The sequence below is a fragment of the Eschrichtius robustus genome, chromosome 21, assembly GCF_028021215.1.
Source record: "Eschrichtius robustus isolate mEscRob2 chromosome 21, mEscRob2.pri, whole genome shotgun sequence".
Taxonomy (NCBI): Eukaryota; Metazoa; Chordata; class Mammalia; order Artiodactyla; family Eschrichtiidae; genus Eschrichtius; species Eschrichtius robustus.
The window spans coordinates 6,546,578-6,564,384 of record NC_090844.1 but is presented as its reverse complement, the minus strand read 5'-3'; the positions used below and the strand labels follow the sequence as shown (position 1 = coordinate 6,564,384).

The 17,807-nt window shown below is 40.4% G+C and overlaps 1 protein-coding gene across 2 annotated transcripts in view; it reads left to right on the top strand.

The window, feature by feature from the left end:
* Nucleotides 1–17,807, top strand: part of AGPAT5 (1-acylglycerol-3-phosphate O-acyltransferase 5) — a 62,487-nt gene that overhangs the window by 35,714 nt on the left and 8,966 nt on the right. For both annotated transcript variants that reach the window (XM_068532196.1, XM_068532195.1), the window contains 2 exons: nucleotides 1,128–1,218; nucleotides 14,937–15,098. In XM_068532196.1, the coding sequence (XP_068388297.1) occupies nucleotides 1,128–1,218; nucleotides 14,937–15,098 (253 nt within the window). The remainder of the gene's footprint in view (nucleotides 1–1,127; nucleotides 1,219–14,936; nucleotides 15,099–17,807) is intronic.

The following is a 17,807-nucleotide window of genomic DNA, read 5'->3' as shown; positions in this document are numbered from 1 at the left end:
ATCTAGGTAGATGGCCTTACCTGGGATCTGGTAAGGATGGATAAAATGAGCATACTTTTCTCTCATGAGCTCCTTAAGTTTAGACTAATTGATGACTTAGTAAACATCCAGCTTGATTTATAACTTCATTTATAATTACATTGTTTTAATTAATGAGGCCACTTGTAAATTGAGTCATTTAAAATGCATTAAGGGAGTTCTATAAAATAAGAATACTGTGTGAATCTTTTGAAATACGAACAGCTATTACCTTTTATATTGTGGAAATTTATATATTTATGTATGGTTTCCCTCAAATGAGATGTACTTAGGGACCCTGATGTCTAAAATTTACACGTTTTCTTTTTATTTATTTATTTATTTAATTTATTTTGGCTGCTCTGGGTCTTCGTTGCCACGTGTGGGCTTTTCTCTAGTTGCGGCGAGCGGGGGCTACTCTTTGTTGCGGTGCGCAGGCTTCTCATTGCGGTGGCTTCTCTTGTTGCAGAGCACGGGCTCTAGGCGCGTGGGCTTCAGTAGTTGTAGCGCACGGGCTCAGTAGTTGTGGCTCGTGGGCTTTAGAGTGCAGGCTCAGTAGTTGTTGCTCGTGGGCTCTAGAGCGCAGGCTCAGTAGTTGTGGCGCACGGGCTTAGTTGCTCCGCAGCACATGGGATCTTCCCGGACCAGGGCTTGAACCCATGTCCCGTGCATTGGCAGGCGGATTCTTAACCACTGCGCCACCAGGGAAGCCCTAAAATGTACACCTTTTCAAAAGTCATTTTGCAGAATCTTAGGGGGAAAAAAACCTCTTTCATTGATGAATTGAGGCTTTGTATGAGTCATTTATGGCCAGTTTTTAAATTAGTGAATATTTGCATGTAATTAGAAATGTTGGATTCTTAATGACTGACCTACAAATGAATGTAGGACTGCATTTCACATATAGTCTATGTTATATTAAGACTTAACTGAATTTGTGCATTTTGGTTGTTCTGCTTGAAATGAAGGTCATAGGTAATTGAATATACTTTTTTTTTTCCCCACCATGGGAAATACTCTTAGGATTAATAGGGTTAGCATTGATAAGTTAGCAGCAACAATAAAAACACTCACATAAAACAAACCAAATTTTCTTTATGGCTTCACAGATGTATCTTGTGATTTTTCCAGAGGGAACAAGGTATAATCCAGAACTAACAAAAGTCATTTCAGCTAGTCAAACATTTGCTGCTCAAGAAGGTAAGTAAAAAATTACCTATATTTGAAAATAAAATTTTTAAAGATAATGACCTTTTAAATTTTTGTTCCTAGAGAAGATATTTATGTTTTACAACAGATGAAATGAATGAATGTTTTTATTCCGTGAATGAATGTCTGTATTATTTCTTAGGAAATGAAGTTTCTTCTCATTAATTCATATGTATGTTATTACATATGTCTGAGAGATTAAATTCAAGTGCTTCCCACAGTACATATTTTGGTACTGTGGATTTAGGCACAGTCTATCTGGGCACATGATTACTTAGATGGAACCTTCTTCTGCAGTATGGGTTCTGTGTGGCGGACAGAGTTTCTGTTTTGTAGGTTGGCAGACCTAGATCAGAATCCGAATTCTGACATTTATTAGCGGTATGGCTGCAGCTGCCTGATGTTACTGAGCGTCAGTTTGCTCATCTCTTAAAAAAGATCTGTGGATTCTGCATCGATGGATTCAATCAACCACAGATGGAAAATATTTTTAAAAAATTTGTTTCAGGGAGTTCCAAAAAGCAAAACTTGAAATTGCCATGCTGGCAACTATTTACATAGCATTTACATTGCCCTTACAACTATTTACATGGCATTTGTGTTGTATAGTTATTATAAGAAATCTAGAGTTGATTTAAAGCATACGGGAGGATATGCGTAGGTTATATGCAAATACTAGGCCATTTTATATAAGGGACTTGAGCATCTGTGGATTTTGGTATTCAAGGGGTAGAGTTGGGATTGGGGGTAGTCTTAGAAGCAATCCCCTGTGGGTACCAAGGGGTATGCCTAAGTCTGTGTAAGAATTAAAGTAGAAGATATGTGAAGTTCCTACTGGAGAATATTACACACAGTTAGTTCACAGTACTTAAAAGCTCTTAATGTCCCCAATAATGAGAATGTTCTTAACATCCATATTTTAGAAAATTGGATAACTGATACACCAATAAGCTATACAATTTAACCACATTGGCTGTGTTCTCAAAGGTGTCTCTAAAGATTGACTGTAGATTAGCATGTGATCTGCCTACTTTGATCAGCAGCGCTACCTGAGCAGATGCCTTGTTGCGGCGCTCTGCCAGGGCCTCTGAGGTTACGAGAGCCTGCTGCAAGGGTGGTACTGTTCTGTGTCTGCTCTGACCCATGTGGTAGTGAGCATTCGAAATGTGGCTGGTGCCTCAGAGGAAATGCATGTTTAATTCTAGCTGGTTTGAGTCAACGCATCATGATCTGAGACGGAATTCTCCCCCTGGACTTCCATCTGGCTAGTCTCCATTTTCCTCCTACCCTTCTGGTGCTTCCCGCTTCGTCTCCTTTCTAGCCGCCTCTTCTGCTTCATTCTTTCCTGTTTCATATGTTATTTCTGGTGTCTGACTTCGGTCTTTTTCATTTATTTCACTTTCTATGTTTTTCATGGTGGCCTTCATCTAAATCCAGAGCTGTCGCCACCATTTATTTCACTGCTGATGACTCACAAAAAGCTTTCTCCCATCCACACCTCTCTGCCTGACTCAAAACCTGTATTCACAGTTGCCCAGCAGAGAGCTTCACCTGACTGACTCAAAGGCATGTCCCAAACTTGGTGTGTCAAATACAGTATTTACCTTTCCACTCATACGCTATATCAGCTGGGCCTCTCTCTTCAGGGTTCCTTCAGCTTTTCTTTACAATATACAAATATCCCTCTTGAACTAGTATTTAGTCTTAGATGAACATTACCACTAGCTTTGGGCTGCATTCCCAAGCATATATTAATTCATATAACCTTAGACAGGTTACTTTATTTCTTTTGGTCTATTGCCGTATTTGTAAATCAGGAATCATAATATCTCCTTCATAGGGCTCTTGTGAGATTCAGTGATATAATGTTTATAGAAAGCCTGGTATGTAGTATGTATTTACTAAGTCATTACTGCTAACTTACAAAGTGGAGGAGAGGTACCACCACAGGTAAATCTATTAATAATGACAAAAACTGATAGCCGATCCTGAGGGATAAAACAGAAGGGCTAATAAAATTGGACATAAGAACTCAAATCATTACCATTTGGAGCTATTATGTAAAAGGCAAGCAAGGCTTATGTCTTGTAACCACATTCCTTTAAGAAATATTTATTACAAAGCAGGTATGAGTCCTTATCCAAAAGTGGATAGATAAGAACACACGTATATGATGTACAAAGAGATAAGATGTGAGAAGTACAGATAACGCTCTGTGGGAGTTGAAGGAAAAGAGAACTAGTGACAGGCAGGGTGTCTGGGTGACTGCCAAGAGGAGGTGACGTTGGAAATGTAGAATTAGGGCCGACACGTATGGGGAAGGGAGGGAATTTTAGGTTTAAGAAATAACAATAGCAAAGACATGGAGTTACGAGCAAAGAATTTGATGTCTTCAAGCAAAAGATGAGTGAAGGAGAGCTGTGTGAGTTCAGTGCGTCAAGTTGGCGTGAGTATCAGTCACGGAAGGCGGCGAATTTTAGGCTTAGTGGTCTGGACGTCACTGCAGAGTTGAATGGAAGTCATTGAACAGTATTCTTTTTAATTAGTTCATTATGTTTTATTTAAGAAGTCACAGTCTTAATTCCATTTTTCTAAAAGCATGTCCTATAACTGAGCCCACAAGATATTTGGGGGAAAAAAAGGGTTTCATGTCCAAAGGGGTTTAGAGAGTGCTGCACTTTATATCCTTTCCTTAGGGAGTTATGGTTCACATTCGTGTATTAGTCTCAGGAAAGTACTATTGTAAAAATGTCTTATTTTGTTTAAGGAACTGTTTTCTAGATTTGTATAAGAAAACGGTGATCTAAAATGGTGACACAAAATTTGGGGTTTTCATGAAGTAAATTTTTAGGGTTTCAGAAAATTGCGGCTCTCCTGAATTATTCCTTCTCTAATGATTCTAGATTGCTGAGCCCTGACTTTAACAAAATATATATTTTACTCTTTGAAGCTTAAAATAGTTTATAGATGAATTAGTTTGAGACTCTTCATAAAAACTTGAGTTATGAAGGCCATAAACTATATAAATTTTCAGTTACACTTGTGTGTCACCTCTTATATCCACTTTAATTCGGTTTAGGAATTACAATTTTATGTTAGATGAGATGAAAGGGAAACAATAAACTTAATATTGGGGAATTTTTTTCCTGTTACTTTTCATGTGTCTTGTAAAATCTGGTGCATTTTGTTGTCATTAAATAATCAACTACATCTTGGAACACGTGTTTTTAATGAGTTGAACAGAGAGCTGAACTCTGGAGAAGTTGACCCAGAGTGCTTTAAGTCCTCACAGACTGTGCTGATTTCATTTTTGATTTCTAATATGTAACACATTCTGCTAAGGTGGTACAACTAGCTATAATGTCTTCTAGGAGTTTATAATTTAATAGGAGAGATAAAACATGATTGTATTTGTTATCTGTTGAGGTGTAACATATTATTCCATACCTTAATGGCTTAAAATGACAAACATTTATTATCTCACGGTCTCTGTGGGTCAGATGTGTTTAGCTGGTGGCTTCGTGCTCAGGGTCGGTCTGAGGCTGCAGTCAAGGTGTCCGCCGGGGCCGTGGTCACATCCTGGCTCCCCTGGGGAGGAACTGCCCCCGCGCTCATCACACGGCTGTCCACGGGCCTCGGGTCCTCTGTGGCTGTTGGCTGCAGAGTCCGCTTCTTGACACTTGAGCCTCTTCACAGAGCTCCTCACAACCAGGACGGCTTGCTCCCCTGGAGCGATGGATCAGGGAGGGGCGGGGACAGGAAGAGGGAGAGGTAGTGACCGTGCGAGCCTAGGGGAGGGTGAGCGAGACAAGCAGGGTCTTCTCAGAACCTAACCTCAGAAGTGCCACCCCGTCGCTCTTGCTATGTTCTCTTCGTTAGAACAGTTCACCAGGTCCAGCCCACACCCCAGGGGAGACTGTACAGGGGTGTGACTACAAGGAGGGCGTGTTAGAGGCTGCCGACCTCAGTGATGCCCAAGTAGGAGTTTTACGTAAGTAGTGGCATCACGCTAGACTGTGATGAGACGCGGATGAGCAGAGTAGCCTCGAGGTTAGCTCAGTTCCAGGTGCGGGTTCGGCAAGGCTTCCTGGGAGCGGAAGCACTGGGCGCTGTGAAGGGTCTCGCTGGAAGAGGCGTTGGTCGTGGGGAGGCTGCCTTTCAGTAGGAAAGGGTGGGCGAGCCCAGGAGCGCTGCGAGCTCTCTGCTGTCTCAAGCACAGTCAGTGTGTGGGGCGTGGGGCAGGGTGAGAGCCTGGGGGGCTTCCCGCTACTGGCAGGACGGCCTGAGCACGGCTCAGCAGGAGCAGTTGAGGTCTTCACAGTAGCGATCAGATGTCCAGAAACTAGTACGCCGTTTTCAACACCTTTGCCTCTTACAACCCTTCTGTAGTGTGTGATGGACGAATTCATTAACTTTAAATATATTAAGCAAGTCAGAATTAGCCCTGGACGTTTTACTGTATCTTGTCACTGGTCAGATCACTAGTTATTGTTGAGGTATAATAAGTTTGCATGATGGAATGAGTATAATCCTAGGTTATTGTCTGGGTGAAGAATAGCATAGAATTATTGTGTGTTTTGGCTTTGAAGGACTAATGATTTCTTTTGTACAATTCACGTGTGTGTGTGTGTGTGTGTGTGTGTGTGTGTGTGTGTGTATTCCTATTTAAATATTGGTGTACTTTTTTCAGTTGGGTAAGACAAATGGTTATTTGCAAATAGATTTATTTACTGTGTTACGTTTATTCAGATTTGTCGTTTCAGTCCAGGTTTTAGGGCCTGTGTTAGTCGCCTCAGGCTGCTGTAACAAGCCACCATAGACTGAGTGGCTTAAACAGCAGACATTTATTTTCTCCCAGTTCTGGAGGCTGGATGTCCAAGATCAAGGTGCCGGGAGGGTTGGTTTCTCTTGAGGCCTCTCTTCCTGGCTTGTAGGCAGCCACCTTCTTGCTGTGTCCTCACATGACCTTTCCTCTGTGTGCTCGCTCACAGAGCGAGGTCTCAGGCATCTCTTCCTCTTTTTATAAGGACATCAGCCCTGTTGGACTAGAGCCCCACCTTTATAACCTCTGAATTACCTCCCTAAAGATCCTTTGGGGTTAGGGCTTCAGAATGAATTAGTGGGGCAGGGGTGGGGTGGGGACAGGGACAGACACGTCAGTCCATAACAGGGCCTTAAATTATTTTTCTGTATGTAATTACATTTAATACTAATATTTCTTAATTTATCATTTTAAAAACAATGTAAGATGACTGCCTTAAAGAATACATTATATAAATATTATTACCTTATAAATTTAATAGCTTATATATAGCTACTAAAAGTTACCTATTTTTTAAAATCCACACTAATTTTGTAATGCTAAAACAAGTTCTTTTAAGTAATTCTTAAAATAGCATAATAATGATACATACTGTAGCTTTTTAAATCTAATAGTACCCTAGTCACCAATAACTGACCATTATTGGTCTGTCATTTTTCTATGAGTTGTAGATCTTTCTCAAAGTTACCAAAAGGGGAAAAAAATGAATAATTTGTCTCATGGATATAATTTTTAACTGCTAGGTATTCTTTCTTTAAATTCTATAACAGGGAAAACTTGCTCTCTATTAGAAATAGATTTTCTTGTAACTATAAAGGTAATTATTTCCCACCACACATAAAGGAAATTGATTTGTGAACAGTATAGGTAGAAAAAGTGTTTCCTGTTTTCTTTCCTCTTAGGTCACAACTAAATGACATTGCTTGAAAATAAAAACAAATGAACTTGTTTTTCCAGCTGTTAAGCTAATTTTTCTTCAGGAAAATTGAAACTTAGTAGGACTTGTTAGTCTGTGATATGTTTTGCTTCAAAACATTATTAATTTTGCTCCTAAAGTACACCTTGATTTGAATCTGACTTAATAAACAAATAGAAAAACAAACCAAAACGAACCTTTTTAATTTAGATTTTTAAAATTTGATACTTGTTTACATGTTTAAGCCATTATACCATATACCATTGACAGGGGTGATGGCTGGTTTAAGAGGGAGGAGTGGTGGGTGTGGGTGTGTCTGTTTGTCTGTCTTATAAACCCTAAATATTTCAAGCCCCTGGATAACACTATTTCCTAGAAGTATATGTTGCTTCAAAAAAATATTAGCCACAAAATATGTTCATTTATTATTAGAGTTGTTATTTCAGGTATGTCTGTGTTAGAGCGTCATGAATTCTTAATATTGTCCGCTTCAAAGGTTGTCAGATTAATGATCTCTAAATTCCATTCTTACTTGAAACTAAATGTTAGTCATTCCTTTAAAAAAGACTTACTCATATTTCCAAATAAATTAGTCGAGATTTTGTTTAACTACAGCCTCTCCAGGACAAAAATTAAGATTTCGAGAAGTCTGAAATATCGGTAGAGTCTTCAAGAAACTACTAAGCAACGTATATGTTGAAGGCTGCTCAATTCTGGGAATTGAGCAATTCCCTCAATTTCCTACATTTAGGGAAAAGAGAATTGTTTTTTCAGAAATGCTAACATAGAACTTGTCATTTCAGAAAACTATGGTAAAACATTTAGTAAGGAAAGCTTCAACATAATATGTAAATATAATAGAATTATATGATATAATAGTATTATAGAAATGTAAATAAAATAGTATAAATATAATAGTACTATACAGTAGAATAGTACTAAATAAATATAAAGAAAATAACATGGCAGGTAAAAATGATCTTTTTGTGTTTCTAAATTGTTTATTTTGTTAAGTAACCAATTAGATTATTTTAATTTCAATCCAACAACCTATCACACAGTGACCTCTTCCTCTTCTGACTTCCCGAGGAAGTTCATTTTCGGCCCGTTGTTGAGCAGTTATTGCTGTTTTGTGTCGTCATGCGTCTGTTAATCTTTGCAGCGATTTGTGGAATGCTCTTGTTCCTAGAAAGGCCACAAAGTAAATCTCATGGATCTCAATTACTATTGAGTCAGAGATCATAGATGGTTCGGGATATACAAACAGAAAAGAATTATATTGGAAAACCACACTCGAACCTTATATTCCCAGTCTGGAATGTTTTGTTCTTGTGTGCTAGTCGTTTTTGAAAAAGAGCAGGAATGAAAGAAGGGAGTTGAGAAGGCTTTCGAATTATAGTGATAGTCACCATCCTGCTTTACCGTCTAAATCGCAGCTGTCGTTATTTCACTTCTCGATCCTTTGGCCTCTTGCTTCCTTTTTCTGTAGCATGGCTCCCGCTGGCACCCGCTCAGGTCGCAGTCTCAGGGGAACGGCGGCAGCGGGGAGCAGTGCTTGTAGATCTGGGAAGAACTCGGGGTCGGGGGGAGACCAGGTCACCTGTCACAACATTCCTGTGGGGCTTTGGACATCGCAAACGTTCAGGGATTTTGAGAGCTTTGGTTTGCCTCTTTGAGGTCATTTCCATACCATTTACTTAAAAATTTTTACCAGAATAAATATTGCTGTTTACTCCTCCTGCCTTTTCACAGTCCTTTCAGCTGCCCTTTTGCGAATTCTTGATCCACTCAAGCCTGGTCCGAACTCTCAGTCAGCAGTTCTCAAATTGTCCGGAAACTGGCGTGAAATCCAGAGTCTCAGGATCCACCCCAGACCCACTGCCTCAGAAGCTCTGGGGCTGAGGCTCAGCCTTGCAGATGACCCTGAGACATCCCAAAGTTTTAGAACCACTGGTCCAAGTAAGATGAGTTTTGTGCTCAACAGGCTAGTTGGGTCAGATTCTGGTGGTTTAACCAGAACATGTGGATCTAATATTTATTGGTAAACTTTCATTTTATACTTGTTTCATTAAGAAAAAGAAAAAAATAATAGCAGTTACTTACCCATTATAGGGAACAGACATGGGGAATAGGGAAGGGGCTTTCCATCTGGGTCCTGTAAACATTCAGGTACTGCTTTCCTAATTTAAACCTTTCTCAGTTATGGTGAGGTGTTTCATGTGAACTCATTTTCCTTAGAAGCGTTTTAGATATTTTGCTAGGAAAATTGGCTTCCAGTGGTTGCTAGGAAATTTGGCATCTTATGTATCTTAATCTTCCCCCTGCAGCTATTAAAGTGAGCTCATAGTGGTTTTTACCACAGCAGCCAGCAGGATGATAGACATAAACTTTTAGAACTCTAGTAGTAGAAGACAGAAATTTTAGTGACACACCTATAATGGCAAAACAGATACCTAGAATTTTCATGTTATTGAGCAAGTTATATTATTGATCAAGATCTTTGTAGTTTTAAAACTCTTTAGGATTTGTGGAATTCAGCTTTCATCCTTTGAATAACACTGCCTATTGTATAGGTTTAAGGGTCCTTTCAAAACATAAAAGGAAAAGGATTTTTTTTGGTAGACTTCACTCAGTAAAAGTTATTATTATATCTGGAACATCATATAAACAAATTTAAATGGCAAGCTAATAATATTTGTAATATATGGCATATTAATAAAGTTAGTATAGAAACAGATCTTGCTAATTAGTAAGAAAAAGACAAATGAAAAAATGGGGAAAAGGACATGAATAGGAAATTTAAGAGATATGAATGATCCACATCAGTGAACAAATGTCCTTCCTCCCTAATAATCAAAGTAATACAAATTAAATGAGCATTGTGAAACCAGCTTTTGAAGGCCAACCTGGCAGACATTAAAAAAGAAAGTTACTGCCCAGTATTGGCCCAGGTTTGGTGGAAAAGACACACTTATCCTTCTACTGGGCGCTAAGATGACGTATTTGTTTCCCGTGGTGCTGTAACGAATTGCCACAGACTTGGTGTCTTAAAACAATACAGATGTGTCCTCTTACAGTTCAGGAGGCTGGGAGTCTGAAATGGGTCTCATGGGCTGAAATCAGTGTGGGCATAACTGTAGTTCTATTCGTAGGCTCTCAGTGAAAGTCCGTTTGCTTGTACAGGATCCGGTGATGGTTTAATGCTCTGTGTTTATAGTCTTGAAATTGCACTGGGTCCTGCAGATTATGTAGCTGGCTCTGCCTCTGCCTCTTCCTTGCTGTTCCTTCCTCTGAACCTTTTTCTTTTTTGGCTTAATTCTGACCTGTCTTTCCTTGGCCCTGCTGTAACTCTCAAGGCCTTCGGGAGCTCTCCGGTGCCTCCTGGCCCTGCACTCTGCTCCCCTGCCTTGTATTCCCATCCCCTGGCCTTCCGACAGTTCTTAGCGGTCAGTAACCCGGCTTTTTCTACCTTCTCAGCAACTGGGAACGTGATAAAAATCCATGCTGATTGCCGTCTGCAACCAATCCACACCGTCAAATCTCAGCTGAGCCAATCACGCTGTGTTTGGCGATTCTTTATTTTTCTCTTTTTGACTATCTGTTCTATTTTTCAGATTTCCCCCCTCACATCTCAGGGTTTCTCTGCCTTGAAGAAGTTATGTTTCTCTGACAAGATTGTATCATGCAGTCATATTTATCTCTGTTTCAAAATCTTAATGTTGCTGCTTCAGCAGTTTCCTTTTGCTCACATTACCGCCACACCGTTCCCCCAGCTCACAAGCACAGCGTGTTTCTCACATGGATGGATCGTGTGTGTGTGTGTGTGTGTGAGCGTGTGCACATATACCCCACCTAAGGCTTTGCTGTTGTCTCTCTCCTTTTCTTTGGCGCTAAAGAAGTGTGGGCCCCATGCATGCTCACATTTACTCCATCCAGCCTCCAGAAGCTAATCCCAGTGAGCTCTGACTTAACAAAGTGTCACGTCACTTTGGTCACTTGTCGTATTTGTTAATGTGCACGTAATATACAAAGTCATTATTTATGATCGCCTTTTCATCTCTCCCTTTAGTATTCTCGGTCTCTGCCGTTACTTCAATTGTCATGTCTATTCAGATGATTCCCAAATGTTCACTTCTGCCATTTTATAGACCATATTTTCAACTACTTCTAGAGGGTTCTCTCCAACTTCAGCTTCAGCACCCCAACTTGACTCAGGTTTTCCTTGTTTAGCTGCCTCCTGCTCCGCCACTTGTGCTCTTTCTGCATGATGGGTATCCGCACACACGCTGACACACGCACACCCTCCCCCGGCTCTTCCTCCTGCCCATCTCTTCCTATTGATGGCACAGCCTGGTCCATGTTTTCTAGGGCAGAAGCCTGGTTACTTTTTACTCCTTTTTTTTTTAAACTGCCACATTTAATTTTTGCTGAATCGATGTATATTTGGTTTTTAGAACATCACTTGACTACGTTTTCTCTTTTCAGTTGCACTACTTCAGTCCTAATTCAGGACCTCATTGCCTATGGCCTGATGTCCTAAACTATTTCTGAAACCTAAACTGTTTTTCTTAGCACCTAGATAGTATTTCTCCTTTGGCCTAAAATCCAGGGAGTCCCACAGACCAACCTAAGTACATCCGCCCACCGTTCCAAAGCCTTCAGCAGTGTTGCCCAGTGTACTTTTCAGTCTTAACTCCTTACTGGCTCTGGACATGTGCTCCACAGACCTTCCAGATCCTGCCTCTCTTCCCTCCTTCATCCGCTGGGCTTTCCCCCACTTTGTACCCTACTAGCCTCCATCCTGGCCTCACTCCAACGTGCTGTTTTTCCTGAAGCCTTTACCAGTAACTTAGAGTGACAGTATCTTTAAGTGTGAGTAGTATTTTTATATTCTGAGGATATTTTTAATCTCTTTGAAGACATTCTACCATGTACTATAGCTATTTATTTTATTGTCTCATTAACCTCTAACCTACATGTTTATAGTTTTAGAGTAGTATCTTGTTAATAATTACTGAATAAGAAAGTACTGAACAAGACATTATAAAGTCTTGTGAGCTGTGTGACTTTGAGCAAATGATTTTATCTCTCTGAACCTTGGTTACTTAATTTGTGGGAGTAAAGTGAGATGATAATACATATGTGTGTGTGTGTGTGTCTGTATATATATATATTATATATCTATAAAATGTAGAATCTCCTGCATGGATCGATAAAGATTTTCTGTCCAATGAGTATCATTTATTTATGTTTCCAATATATAATACTAACAACAAAATTTCAGTTATACCAAGCATCACTATAATGGCCCTCAGGGAGAAGCTTGGTCAAAAGGTAAGGTAGAGTATCGTTAGTACCAACTAGAAGTTCAGGAGATCTGGAGATGGAAACAAGGCACAGCAGATACTAAAATAGACTAGATATTGACCGGAAAGAATTAATTTAATTAGCTACCATTTTCCTGTTTAGGGCTCAGGGGTTTTCTTTTCCATAGAGGCAGAGGCAGATCTCAGTATGGTGGGCCCAAGCTCGAGCAGTTAATTATAAATGCCTGTTATTTGGCTCTCTCCATATTGAAATTCTAATTGGTATCTATAGTGTTATTATGAAATTGGTTTTATTTTTTTATTTTTTATTTTTTATTTATTTATTTATTTATTTTTGGCCGCGTTGGGTCTTCGTTGCTATGCGTGGGTTTTCTCTAGCTGCGGCGAGTGGGGGCTCCTCTTCTTTGTGGTGCGCGGGCTTCTCACCGCGGTGGCTTCTCTTGCTGCGGAGCGTGGGCTTCAGTAGTTGTGGCACGTGGGCTCAGTAGTTGTGGCTCGCGGGCTGTAGAGCGCAGGCTCAGTAGTTGTGGCGCACGGGCTTAGTTGCTCTGCGGCATGTGGGATCTTCCCGGACCAGGGCTTGAACCCGTGTCCCCTGCATTGCCAGGCGGATTCTTAACCACTGGGCCACCAGGGAAGTCCCTATGAAATTGGTTTTATAATAATGACCCAAGGTTTGCAGATAGTGGAGCGGCCCCTAGTACATTCCTTAGTGAGAAGACTTTGCCTTCACTTTGTCTACATAATAGTGATAGGTATTTCTTATTCATCTGCCACAAAGTTGATTTTTCCAAACCTTCACTATAACTCATTTTTAGGGAAGTATTACTTTTCTGTCTTCTTATCTTCTTACTGACTTAACTTAGATTCTAATAATTGTTCTTACTGAATACCACAGAGTGATTCTGTAGAACTATGGACGTAATAAAACTGGGTGAGTTCCAATAGCAAAGAAGGAAGTATTAACTAATTTAATTGACAAACCAGTGTTTCCCAGCCTGGTATACTATTCAGATTTTTGTTATAAGTTTGTGAATAAATTAAACTGTTTCTGCCCTAGGGACTCAAGTCAGACATGTGGTTGTGGGAATCTTTGTCTTTCCCACACCACTCTGCATTTTAAAAATTCTTCTGCAGGAAGATCCCAACATACTATAGCTGTTCTTTCTTATGCAGCTAATTTTCCCTGGAGAGAAGCCATAGAAAATCCAAATCAAGTTTTTTTCTAGTCTATTTTCATGTCACTTCTTCAGAGAGCTACACTCTTCTGTTAAATTGTCAATAAATATTCTAATCCAGGAAAAGGGGGACAGTAGGAAATAGGAAGGGGAAAGGAACAAATTCTTAGCACTAGCAGGTACACTAATGAATGTGTGATTAATTGTTCTACATAAATTGCAATATTTTCTCACTTAAAGAAGCTTTTAGAAGTATAGGTGTGGTATAACTGATTCACTTTGCTGTACCCCTGAAACTAATACAACATTGTGAATCAACTATACTCCAATAAAAATTTTTAAAAATAGAAGTATATGTGTGCGGTATATATATAAATAATATACTCAAGAGAATTGAAATCGTATGTTCATACCAAGACTTGTTCATGTGCAGCATTCGTATGCAGTTTATATGAATGTTCATAGCTGCATTGTTCACAATAGCCAGAGGGTGAAGACAACCCACACGTCTGTCAGCTTAGTCAGTGGATTTACAAAATGTGGCATATCCATACAATGGAACGTTATTCAGCCATAAAAAGTAATGGAGTACTGACACAAACGTCCACATGCTGTGATTTCATTTGCGTGAAATGTCCGTAATCGGGAAATCCACGGAGACTGAAAGTAGATTTGTGGTAGTGGGGTGGGTGTGTGCCGAGGAGGGTAGTGTGCGGTGTCTGCCGGGGCTGAAAGGTGTCTTTGGAGTCGGGGAAATGGTCTGGGATTTGATAGTGGCGAGGGTTGTATAGCTCTTTGAATAAACTAAAAACCATTGAATTGTATACTTTACAATGGTGAATTTTAGGGTATGTGGATTAGAGTTCAGATTTTTAAAACAGTTTACCGAGGAACTAGATTCTTCGATTACCCTAAAAGTATCAGGCCAGTATTTCATGTTATATAGACCACATCAGTTCTTAGTTCAAATATTGTACACAGTGGGGGTCATTTAGGTAATCGCACTGCATCCCTATTTGAGTAGAAATAGAACTGAAAGAATCAGGGACTTGGAGTCAGAAATTAGGGAATTGTTCCTGAATCTTGAGTAACCATGGGCAAGGTGCTACCACCTTTATTCTTTTGCCAGAAATGAGGATCATATGTTTACTCTTGTCAGAGATTTCCAAATCAAAGGGTTTCTGAGAGACCATAAGCTTCTTGAGGGCAGGTTTTCCAACAGCTTCCCACCGGGTCTTATACATGTAGATGTTTAATAAATGTGTATTAAATGAATGTTGATTTAAATTGAGAAAGTCATGTGAGAGTGCTGTCTAAACTTTCTTAATGTCCTATAGGTATGAGATTTAACCGAAAGTATATACTGGTCTATTAGTGGAAATTTAAAAACAATTTAGATGTTATATTCTATTTCCAAGGTGTTTTGTAACTAATGTATGGCCACACTGAATCAACTTCTTTTCTAGGCCTTCCAGTATTGAAACATGTGCTGACACCAAGAATAAAGGCAACTCATGTTGCTTTTGATTCTATGAAGAATTACTTGGATGCAATTTATGATGTCACAGTGGCCTTTGAGGGGACCGTGGACGATAAAGGGCAGCGGAAGGAAGCGCCGTCCATGGCTGGTGAGTTGGTTTTGAGCGAGTTATATGTTTACCCAGGTAGAGTTTATTTTTTTAAAAAGGTAGGTGTATTCTACTACATTACATTGATATGGTTTCCAAGTATATATACTTGTATTTCTCACATATTTTTTATTAATCTGTAACAGTTGAAATTTCATTAGTCCTGCTAAGTTTGGTGCTTCTTGGCTGTCCTGTTAGTCCTTGAACTTGCCCAATATCGTTAACTCAGCCTCCTTGCGCCCAAGGTTTACACAAAGAAATGGAAAAGTTACATAAATCTAAGGAAGGAGTGAGGCAGGAGAGCGCTGGCCTAGCCACACTGAGGTGTGCACTGGTGCTCAGTTTCCATCTTTGTACGTGTTTTCCATATAATATTGGTGAAATCTAGTATCACTGACAGTTACGTGTGACTTTTTCTTTTTTTCAGCCACGTGCTAGGTGTTAGGGACCTTTGAGCTATTGTTTATGTCAGAATAACTAGAAAAAACCAGAATTTTAAGCGAGCAGCATGTTGTAGTTAGACAAACCCACAGACGCTCGTGATCACTGGCGACGTTTGCACGTGGCGTGGGCACAGAAAGCGTGCGGAGCTGCCGTCCCCTCCTCAGGGTGTCAGTTGCCGGGGCCTCATGCTTTGCCATGGCAGCCGCCGGCCGTGGGACTAGCTCGCTTGTCAGGGTGCTTCTCTCCGTAGCAGCTCTTGAAGGCGGCCGTTCAGAACGTGTTCAGGGCCACAGAGGGTAGCTCCCAGAGGTTGGGAGAGAGGACAGAGGGCTGAGGCAGGAGGGGACTAAAAGGTGGTACAATTGACGGTGGCGGGAGGAGCTCAGACCTGGGGCAGCTGCACCTAAGGCAAGACCGACCGACTGCTCTCGTGACCGCCTTCAACTCCGAGTAAAGCAGGAAGCTCACGCTTTTTAAATTTTATTTTAAGTGTAATTCTTTGGCATGTATTATACATCATACAGTTTAAAAATCAAAAGTACATAAAGTATACAGTTGAAACGGCCTGTTTCCACCCCGTCCCCTTCCACCTGGTCTCCCCCTTCCCCTCCGCAGGGGTAACCACTTTTCTTCCTTACTTGTGTATCGTGTGTACAAGTTTACTGTCCATCCCTCTTACAGAAAAGGCAACATATAGTACTTTTTTATCTTTTTTAACCATGGAAGGAGTCATTCACCCATTCTACATTTCAGGACAGTGCATTTAGTTATTCAGCAGTATTGCCATACGTTTATCAAACGTTGTTCAAAAAGTAAGATTAAACACATTTTTATTGTTTATGAAAACCAGATCTAATTCCCATAATAACCTTTTAAAAATGCTGCTTTATCATGTCACCGTCCAGTCCTAGGAACTCGTGGGCTGGGCCGCGCCCACGGGATCAGTGCTGATGTCCCGGGACTCAGCATCCTGGTCCCCAAGCTCCTCCTCCACGTCGTTTCCTCCTACTCTGTGCTGCTCGCTGGGTGGGACCGGTTTCCTCACGGTTACTGAAACCCTCCTGCACCTGCATGCGGGTTCTGACCGAGGGCCGTGTGTAGGCCAGGCCACCTTCCCCTCCGTTGCTCTCATCCAAGTCTGCAACCTTGTCCCCGTGAAGGCTTCCCTCGCTCCTCTGCTTGCTGGCTCACAAAGCTTCCTCTTGCTTTCCACTCCCGTGGCACGAAGTGCACCTAAGGTTAGCACTTGGCATGTGGTTACTCTGTCCCCTCCCAGGTAGATCAGAAGTGCCTTTGGAGGCAAACCATTTTAGGCTGCGTCTCCCGGGCTCCAGACCCAGCGCCTCCTCCCGTTGCTCCACTTGTTCTGCACCGTAGCCGATGGGGCTTTGTGCATTCATGACGAGTGTCTCTGTTTTTGAAAAGGCTGGCTTTCCTGGCTGTCACACTCAGAAGCCATGTGGAAAACAAAATGTGTCATTTCAATAAATTAAGAGTAAATGTTTCCGCAAGGAACGCTACAGCAGAGTAAAACCAAAAGACAAGTGGAGGGTCGCAGAGAAAAAGGCTGATTTCCTTAATGTACAAAGTGTTCCTATAAATTGATATGATCAGTAACTCAGTAGAAAAATGGGTAAAGGGTAAGAACAGACAGTTCACAGAAAAAAATTGTTCAGCCTCATTCATAATAAGAAAAATTCAAATTAAAACGTACAGTGAGATACCATTTTTTTACTATCAGACTGGCAAAAATCCCCATTAACAAGTTAGATAACAGGCCCTGTGGGTGAGATTAAAGTATCTCAGAGACTTTCATACTTTGCTGATAGGCGTGCAATACAGTACAACCTCTGTAGAAGTTGTCCAGACAATGTCTACCAAATTTACAAAAGCATTTACATTCCCACTGCTGAGACATTATTCTACAAATACACCTGTGCACGTAAGAGATGACATCTGTTGTGTGTTGATTTTGAGTTGAGACCTGTAGCTTGAAAAACTCTCATTATTACATGAATTGATTGATACGCTGCTCTACTTAGTCTAGTATAAATTAAGATTCACTTTAAACTTAAATTATGATGTAAGTCGGGTTAGGTATAAAATTCCATAACTTGGAATATTGTAGGTACCTTGTGGCTGAATTTAATAAGTATTAAATGTTATCTCCATACACAGTGGGCTGTTATTTAATATTCATATTATATAGCCCAATTAAAAAATTTTTTCCCATAAAGTTGCTAGATTGTTCATAGATATGCCATA